The sequence below is a fragment of the Scylla paramamosain genome, chromosome 18 (genome assembly GCF_035594125.1).
Source record: "Scylla paramamosain isolate STU-SP2022 chromosome 18, ASM3559412v1, whole genome shotgun sequence".
NCBI classification, from domain to species: domain Eukaryota; kingdom Metazoa; phylum Arthropoda; class Malacostraca; order Decapoda; family Portunidae; genus Scylla; species Scylla paramamosain.
The window spans coordinates 4,527,114-4,536,308 of record NC_087168.1 but is presented as its reverse complement, the minus strand read 5'-3'; the positions used below and the strand labels follow the sequence as shown (position 1 = coordinate 4,536,308).

At 42.5% G+C, this 9,195-nt stretch overlaps 1 protein-coding gene across 1 annotated transcript; it reads left to right on the top strand.

The window, feature by feature from the left end:
• Positions 1-8,166: 8,166 nt before the first annotated feature.
• On the top strand, positions 8,167-8,958 carry LOC135108961 (sporozoite surface protein 2-like). Its single transcript, XM_064019862.1, has one exon. It carries the CDS (start codon positions 8,167-8,169, stop codon positions 8,956-8,958), a length of 792 nt encoding a protein of 263 aa, XP_063875932.1.
• The last annotated feature ends 237 nt before the right edge of the window (positions 8,959-9,195 follow it).

Here is a 9,195-nt window from a genome sequence, read left to right as displayed (position 1 = left end):
TTGATATTGAGAGTGAATCCAAAGGAAGGTAATGCAAAGATTTAATGTTCGTAGTGGTAAAGAATAAAATAATTGTACGTAGATGTTTCCAGCAGCTGTAAAAAGTAAATAAATAAATAAATAAATAGATAAATAAAAGTATGTAGAAATACGAGTATGTAGCAAAATGTGTGGATGAGGAAAAAAAAAAAAAGGAAATGGACACGCTATTCTGTATGCACACACACACACACACACACACACACACACACACACACACACACACACACACACACACACACACGTCATAAAAATGCATGAAACCAATAATGTTAATTCAAATAAAAAGAAAAAAAGTGAGAAATATGAAAAAAAAGAAAATATTACAGTACTACGGAGACGAAATGAAGAGAAAAGAAAAGAAATTTTTTTACTTTATTTTCATGTTTTTTTTTTTTGAGATTATTTTGCAGGTATCTTTTAACGAAGCAGGTTTGGGTTACTTTCCAAAACCTCACTATTCTAGACTGTTTATTTTCATGATTTCGCAATTATTTCTCAATAGACTAAACATTTTTTTCAGATTTCATTCCATGATGTTAATGCTTTAGACGATTTTTTATTTATTTTTTTCTATAATTTTACTGTTTTGGGCTACTTTCCTTCCAAAGACCAAGTATTCTGGACGTTTTTTTTTTTTTTTCCATAGTTGGTTGGTGATATTGTTTTATATATATTTACTGTGCGGGTTATTTCCGTTCAAAAATTTTCTTCTTTTGCACTAATTTGATCAGTAACTTTCATATTTTGTGCACTTTTCGTTGATAACTTTCCTGTTATGGCTATTTCTTTCCACATTACTCCTCTTTTTGTGTTGTTTTCATTGATAATTCTTCATATTTTGTGTTGTGTTCGTCTGCTTCTTTCTTGTGTAATGCTATTTTTCATCCATAACCTCCTTTATTTTTAGCTATTTTCATTTTCTGCTTTTTTTTTTTTAGAATGTCAAAATTTTTACCGCGATCATCTTATATATATATATATATATATATATATATATATATATATATATATATATATATATATATATATATATATATATATATATATATATATATATATATATATATATATATATATATATATATATATATATATATATATGTATATTTTATGCAAGAAGGATACTGGCCAAGGGCAACGAAAATTTAATAAATAAAAAAAGAAGCCCCCTGAAAAGCCAGTCCCATAAAAGGATCAAAGCAGTAATCAAAAATTGATGAATAAGTGTCTTGAAACTTCCCTCTTGAAGGAATTCAAGTCATAGGAAGGTGGAAATACAGAAACAGGCAGGGAGTTCCAGAGTTTACCAGAGAAAGGGATGAATGATTGAGGATACTGGTTAACTCTTGCGTTAGAGAGGTGGGCAGAATAGGGGTGAGAGAAAGAAGAAAGTCTTGTGCAGCGAGGCCACGGGAGGAGGGGTGGCATGCAGTTAGCGAGATCAGAGGAGCAGTTAGCATGAAAATAGCGGTAGAAAACAGCTAGAGATGCAACATTGCGGCGGTGAGAGAGAGACTGAAGACAGTCAGTTCTTTTTTTTTTTATGTAGGAAGGGCACTGGCCAAGGGCAACAAAAATCTAATAAAAAAAAAATGCCCACTGAAATGCCAGTCCCATAAAAGGGTCAAAGCAGTGGTCAAAAATTGATGAATAAGTGTCTTGAAACCTCCCTCTTGAAGGAAATCAAGTCATAGGAAGGTGGAAATACAGAAGCAGGCAGGGAGTTTCAGAGTTTACCAGAGAAAGGGATGAATGATTGAGAATACTGGTTAACTCTTGCGTTAGAGAGGTGGACAGAATAGGGGTGAGAGAAAGAAGAAAGTCTTGTGCAGCGAGGCTGCAGAAGGAGAGGAGGCATGGAGTTAGCAAGATCAGAAGAGCAGTTAGCATGAAAATAGCGGTAGAAAACAGCTAGATATGCAACATTGCGGCGGTGAGAGAGAGGCTGAAGACAGTCAGTTAGAAGAGAGGAGTTGATGAGACGAAAAGCGTTTGATTCCACCCTGTCTAGAAGAGCAGAATGAGTGGAACCACCCCAGATATGTGAAGCATACTCCATACATGGACGGATAAGGCCCTTGTATAAAGTTAACAGCTGAGGGGGTGAGAAAAACTGGCGGAGTCGCCAGAAAAAGAGAGAGAATAAGAGAGAGAATAAGAGAGAGCTAATTTAGATTTATTGCCATAGCAGCGAATACTGTATAAAAAGAGTAAGGCTTGTTAAATTTCATTATGTGAAGTGGATTTTCATCTTACTTTGTATTTATGTGAAATAGTGAGAAAAAAAAAACTTATCATTCGTCTTGTGAGTGAATTAACTTTCAGAAAATAATGTATAAGAATAAAAGTGGTGTATATTGACAATTGTGCAGTGGTGAGGCGACTGAGGAAGCTCCTGTTGCCATTGAATTTTTTTCCTCACTTTAACTTAATATCGGTACGAACCAATCAGGAAAAGTCAAGTGTGTGGTGAGTTTATTAACGTTGCTTCAAAAAGTACTGTAATATATGAAGTGGTTGAGAAATTTCCCCTACTAGTGAATGCCCGCCTTTCACTTACCTAACATGAACTACTGAGACGAAAAATAAAGTCTAGTGATTTTATAAACGTATTAGAACATAGAAAAAAGTTCAAAAAGTCATGTTAGATTTAATTTCTGGGAGTGGTGTGGAGCTTAACCATTCTACGCCTCCACTGACGAATCTCCATCACACACTTACCTAACAAAGTATTAAGAGGGAGAAAATAGCAGGGTTTATATAAGGTAACATAGAGTGTGGCATAAAAGTCAAGGTATATTTAATTGTTCTGAGTAGTGAGGAGGTTGAACTCTTCACGCCTCCAATAGTAAAGCTCCACCACACAATTGTGAAATATTAACAGGTGAAGGTCTCTGGTGATCATATAAAGCATACTGAAACAAAGTAATATACAAACTCATGTTAGATTTGATTAATTTGATTTACACACACACAAGCCGTACAATAATTCTTCCACACACTCGTACTGGCCTCTTCCTGCACCCAACCACTCCTTTTTCCAGTTTCTCATCCCCACCTACCTATCGCCACACCCAACTTGTCATCCTCCTGCCTAGTCATCCCTTTCTCTCCTCCCCTGCCTTATTCCCTATTATTGTACTCTTTTCTCTGTCCTAGACATCTCACAACCACTACCTATCCATCCCTCGCTCGCCTGACCTTCCTCAACCTCTTGTGATGTCACAGATAGACGATACTTGGAACTGAATCCTGAGACGAATCATCTTGGCAGCGCGAGACTCAAGGGACGAGGCTAGCTGATATGATTATGTGTGGCGTAAATGTACGTATGTAGTTTACTATATATAGTTTTACAAATGTACACGTCTTCTGCAGTTTATTCTTCTTTTATAGTGATGAGTCTTGCGCATCAGATAACAATAATGCTTCTCCTATCGCCGTTTCCTAGAGTGAGGGGTTGGCTCCATGTACGAGTCTCCTCCAGCTGTTTCTGTCCCTTGCATCATCCTCTGTGACTCCCATCCTTTGCAGTTCTACCGTAGTTCCTTCCCTCCATCTCACTCTTTCTCACTGTAAACAGCAATGTCCCTGTGTCACCATCTTTGTTTTGTGAGTCACGTTAACTATTCACAGCTTGGTAATGGCGAGTGAAACGCTCGAGCTGCTTCACTGCGTCATTCACTGTTCATGCTCATATCTGTCAACGTCCACATCTCCTTTATTTACAGCATAACTCTTATTTCCATATGAAAAAAAAAAAAAAACTATGTTAGTATGTAAAATGATAATACATTCGTGTGAATACAATTTCTTGGACAGATATCACGCCGCTGCCTCTATGTATTTACAGAACAAGCCAGCGCCAAGTACACGAGTTGGGACGAAAAGACGCCGTGACGCAGTGGGCCTCTGCTCTCGTGGACAGTGATCTGCCGCAAGAGGTGAGTTTTGTCCTGGCCGCGGAATTCCGGATAACGCAGGTGTTTGGGAGAGTGGATGATCAGCCAGGACTGAGTAGAAGATGCCGAGTCTCGGGAGTGAACTGTGTGGTGCAGGACTGTAGCGGTTATGCAGTCTCTTTTAACAAGAGACATCGTGGAGGAGGAGGCTGGCGAGTGCTCTCAACACACGTGAGGGAGAGGAGCCACGGTAACTGTGACTCTGGCCAGGAAGTCTCTTGTGCTGAACTTCTCCGCTGTGTTACCAAGACTGTGTATTGGTGCAGCGCATACAGTCGGATCACTAAGCGTGTTGTAGTGGTGAAACTATGGCGAATGATTATTGATCGTTAGAAAAAAAACTATAGGTGTGATAATAATTCGATGCTTGAGTTACACTAACGCTGCCACCGCCACCACCGCCGCTACTAAGAGTAAGTACATGATTCTTGTTCACGTTAATAGTGATAGGAAGGAAATATCTCCATTTTTCCCCATATACTGTGGAAGTGCTCCCTCAAGACAAGACCCGGAACTCTTTTACACTGGGTGACTGTAATACAAAGATCGAGAGAAAAAAAAAAAGTGTAGTCAGCCGACAAAGAGGAGAGGAGAAGGCTGAGGGAAGCTTTTGTCCTGCTCTATACTCAGAGAGGCTGACGATGATGATGATGATGATGATGAGGAGGAGGAGGAGGAGGAGGAGGAAAATTACTAATGTCTTGAAGGATAATGTTTAGTAGCAGTGTATCAGCTGATTAAAACACAATGACGTTTCAGTGACACCTACTACGATCTCTAAAAAGTTAACAAGGTAAAAAAGAACCTAACATTTTAATAGCAGACAGGATAACGTTGATTAGTAGCGCATGAATTGATGATAATACAGTATAACATTTCAATCACAAGAAACACCCACTAATAACAAAATCAATAAAAAGCTAATCATTGAGCATCTGACTCCTGATTGTGAAGGAATCATAACATAAGACACACACACGTAATAACAGATTACTTATTTTTATTAACTTAGTGAAATTTTTTAGAGGGGGGAGGGAATTTGTTGTTACTGAAATGGTATTGTTTTAATCAACTGGTGTACTGCCGCTTAACGTCACCCTTCCTGTTATTAATTAGCTAACTTGTTTTTATCCCTTATCTTTGAGAAAATATTTGTTGTTATTAATGTTATTGCATTTTAATCAATCCGTCATTCTTTCAGTTACTAATCAGTATCCTCTTCCTCCTCCTCCTCTTCCTCCTCCTCTTTTTCATCATCATCATCAGCATCATCACGATCATGATCATCATTTTCATCATCATCATCATGATTATCATCATCATCAACCTCCATAGGTATACAACAGGACACATTAACACAAATTTTACTTCACATCCTAGAGAACATATTTCCCCCTCACCTGAAGGAGAGGCAGGGTCAGAGGGCGGTGTGGCGGTGCGGCTCAAGATCACTTATGGCTGAGGATGTTTTCCCTGCCGCACCGTGAATAGTGAAGAGAGAAAGGCGGGCGGCGAGGGCTGGGAGAGCCCGAGCTGAGGAGTGGAGCAGTGAGGCATACAAAGGGAGGCCGGGAGGGGAAGAATATGAATGAGGAATGGTAAATTAGGTACAGTAGGGAGATGGGAAAACTAGGGAGGGAGGGAGGGAAGCAGTGATGAGTGATGGAGGTGATGTAAAATTAGGTTAAAAGCTGTTCTAATTGGACCACGGAAAATTGACGTCCCTTGCATGAAGGCGCCTGAATCTAGACTGACAGAGTGGTTCCGCAGATTGGCTGGCTATTCAGCTGCGCCCGGCTGCATTTCGCTCCTGGCTTCACATTTCCGGCTAAAACCAGCCAAGAATTGCACCGTGTAAACCGCCTTTAGACTAAGAGATAGAGAGAGGAACAATAGGATGAGACTGAGAGAGGAACACTACAGGGAGAGAAGAGGAAGGCAGTGATGGGGGAAGAGAGTGATGGGAAGTGATGTTGGTGACGAAAGGCGGTGAGATAAAACATTCACATAGCACTCTTTGGACTCGGACTGAGAGACAGAGAGAGGAACAGTAGGGAGGGCCAAGTAACACAGTGATGACTGATGTACGTAGGTGACGGAAGGCGCCACATTAAAGCAGACACGTAGACATCGATATACGTACCATTTTTATACTCCTACCATTACACGACCTCTTCCTCCTCCTCGGGGCCGCTAGGTGTCGGTTCTCTGATGCCATCTGGAGATAAGGAACCTTTGAGGGGGAGAAGTGGCAGTGGAAAATATGTAGGGATGAAGAAGAGGAGTGGGGCTGCCTTTCTGTGGGTGAGGCGAGGCGGCGCATGGGCGAGATAAGGCGGGGCAGCGTGACCCGTACCTGGCCTGGCGAGGCTTGAGGCAAAACACACCTTATGCAGTGATACTCCGCTGTGTTTTTTGTCATGAGGGCCTCTCTGTGTACACTGTAGTGACTCTTCCCATTCTCTACTTTTTACTCTTTCTTTCCCTGTTTTGTTTGTCTGCCTGTCTGTCTGTCAACTGGGCGATCGCTCATCCATTCATTCATTCACTCATTCAGTCATTTGTCTGCCTGTCTGTCTGTGTCTATCTGCTTGTCTGTCTTGTCAGCACGGTACATGGTAAGTATTTCAAATCAAACCTCTTACAGAATACAACAGTACATAGTGACAAATATACTTAAAAAATAAAAAGCATATATTGTTTTTTTATAAGTATAGCTGGTGTATAGACAGGTAGATTAGTGGTGTGTGTGTACTTTATTATAATGAGATTCATGATAAACTTACAAAAAAAATATGGATGTTCGTTTTGAAGTTTAGTTACATATCATTATGTACTGCTGATTTTAATGTTAATATTCCTTAATTCTGTCCCATTAGAAGCTGCAATTACGTTTAAACGAGAGGGAGAGAGAGAGAGAGAGAGAGAGAGAGAGAGAGAGAGAGAGAGAGAGAGAGAGAGAGAGAGAGAGAGAGAGAGAGAGACTATAATCATTCCTTTAATTTCCAAAAGTTTTCTCCTTAGGTTTTACATTATACTCTGGTAAGCTTGAAACAATATGCAAGACGCCAGTGCTAAAGGCAGCAGTGTGTGTGTGTGTGTGTGTGTGTGTGTGTGTGTGTGTGTGTGCGTGTGTGTTGGGAGGGGAAGAGGGGGGCTGGTTAGTGTGTTGTTGGGTGGACTGTTGGTAAAAAGCTCCCTGTTGGCTGGGAACCTCGTGTGTGTGTGTGTGTGTGTGTGTGTGTGTGTGTGTGTGTGTGATGTGGAGGGGAGTCGGTTATGTGTTTGTCTTAGTTCTTTTATTTCCTACTCGTTTCCACTCAATAGTTCCTTGTTTTTTGCTGTACTCTTCTTAATCTCCTCCGTTACATTTCAACCTTCTTACTTGCTGTAGTCCTTTGTAGAGAGTCCTTACGTGTATTATTAGATCACTCCCTTCTTCTTGATATGACTTTTTTTTTTTTTTTATGTAGGAAGGACACTGGCCAAGGGCAACAAAAATCTAATAAAAAAAAATGCCCACTGAAATGCCAGTCCCATAAAAGGGTCAAAGCAGTGGACAAAAATTGATGAATAAGTGTCTTGAAACCTCCCTCTTGAAGGAAATCAAGTCATAGGAAAGTGGAAATACAGAAGCAGGCAGGGAGTTCCAGAGACTACGAGGGAACAAGTCTTCTAATGGCCGTACTGGTCTCCCTTCACAAAATATAATGTTTCTAAGCACAGTATATGTATGCTGGTATGATTAAACATTTGAATACATTGTAAAAAAAGAAGAAAAAAAAAAACGAAAAACATGTTCACTGAAGCAGGACTAGGAGAGGAGGAAGTGTAGTGGAAAGAATACTGATAATTTGCCGTAACGCTAAATTGTAAGTTAAATTGTAGCGGTAACTGGCACCCACAGCTCTCAATCTCCTTTACTGTGAACAGACCAATCACACGTTTCTCTTCACGGAAGTAATACATCTTACGTGGATCATTCCTGCGTCATATCTTTGCGCTAAATTATTGAGCTGGGAAGTCGCGAATATTGGTGACTCTTGTCTTATGATTCTACGAAATAAAAAAAAAATAGATAAATAAATAAATAAAATAACAAATAGGTTAAGAAATATAGTCATGTCTCACCAGCCTGCCTCACCAGCCTGCATCACCAACAATGCCTCACCAACCCTGCCTCACCAACCTTCCTCACCAACCCTGCCTCACAAAACCCTGCCTCACCAACCCTGCCTCACCAACCCTGCCTCTCCAACCCTGCCTCACCAAGGCTGCCTCGGCAGCCTGTCTCACCAACCCTGCCTCACCAGAATGCCCCACCAACCCTGCCTCACCAGCCTGCCTCACCAGAATGCCCCACCAACCCTGCCTCACCAGCCTGCCTCACCAGCCTGCCTCACCAACCCTGCCTCATCAACCCTGCCTCACCAAATCGTGGCGCGCCAATCCTGCCTCACCAGCTCTACCTCACCAGGCTGCCTCACCAACCCTGCCTCACCAGTCTGCCTTACCGGCCTGCCTCACCAACCCTGCCTCATCAACCCTACCTCACCAATCCTGCCTCACCAATCCTGCCTCATCAACCCTGCCTCACCAATCCTGCTTCACCAACCCTGCCTCACCAACCCTGCCTCACCAGCCTGCTTCAACAGCCTGCCTCACCAAGCCTGCCTCACCAACCATAGCACACCAGCCTGCCTCACCAGCCTGCCTCACCAACCCTGCCACACCAACCATGACACACCAGCCTGCCTCACCAGCCTGCCTCACCAACCCTGCCTCACCAGCCTGCCTCACCAACCCTGCCTCACCAGCCTGCCTCACCAACCCTGCCTCACCAACCCTGCCTCACCAGCCTGCCTCACCATCCTGCCTCGCCAACCCTGCCTCACCAACCCTTCCTCGCCAACCCTGCCTCACCAACCCTGCCTTACCAACCTTGCCTCACTAACCCTTCCTCACCAGCCCTGCCTCACCAACCCTGCCTCACCAACCCTGCCTCACCAGCCTGCCTCACCAACCCTGCCTCACCAACCCTGCCTCACGAATCCTGCCTCACCAGCCGTGCCTCACTAAATCATGGCTCACCAACCCAGCCTCACCAATCCTGCCTCACCAACCCTGCCTCATCAGCCTGCCTCACCAGCCTGACTCACCAGCCTGCCTCACTAACCCTGTCTCACCAACT

What these genes read in the sequence shown, in the direction of transcription:
- LOC135108961 (XM_064019862.1), top strand. Translation starts at nt 8,167, where the DNA reads ATGCCTCACCAACCCTGCCTCACCAACCTTCCTCACCAACCCTGCCTC.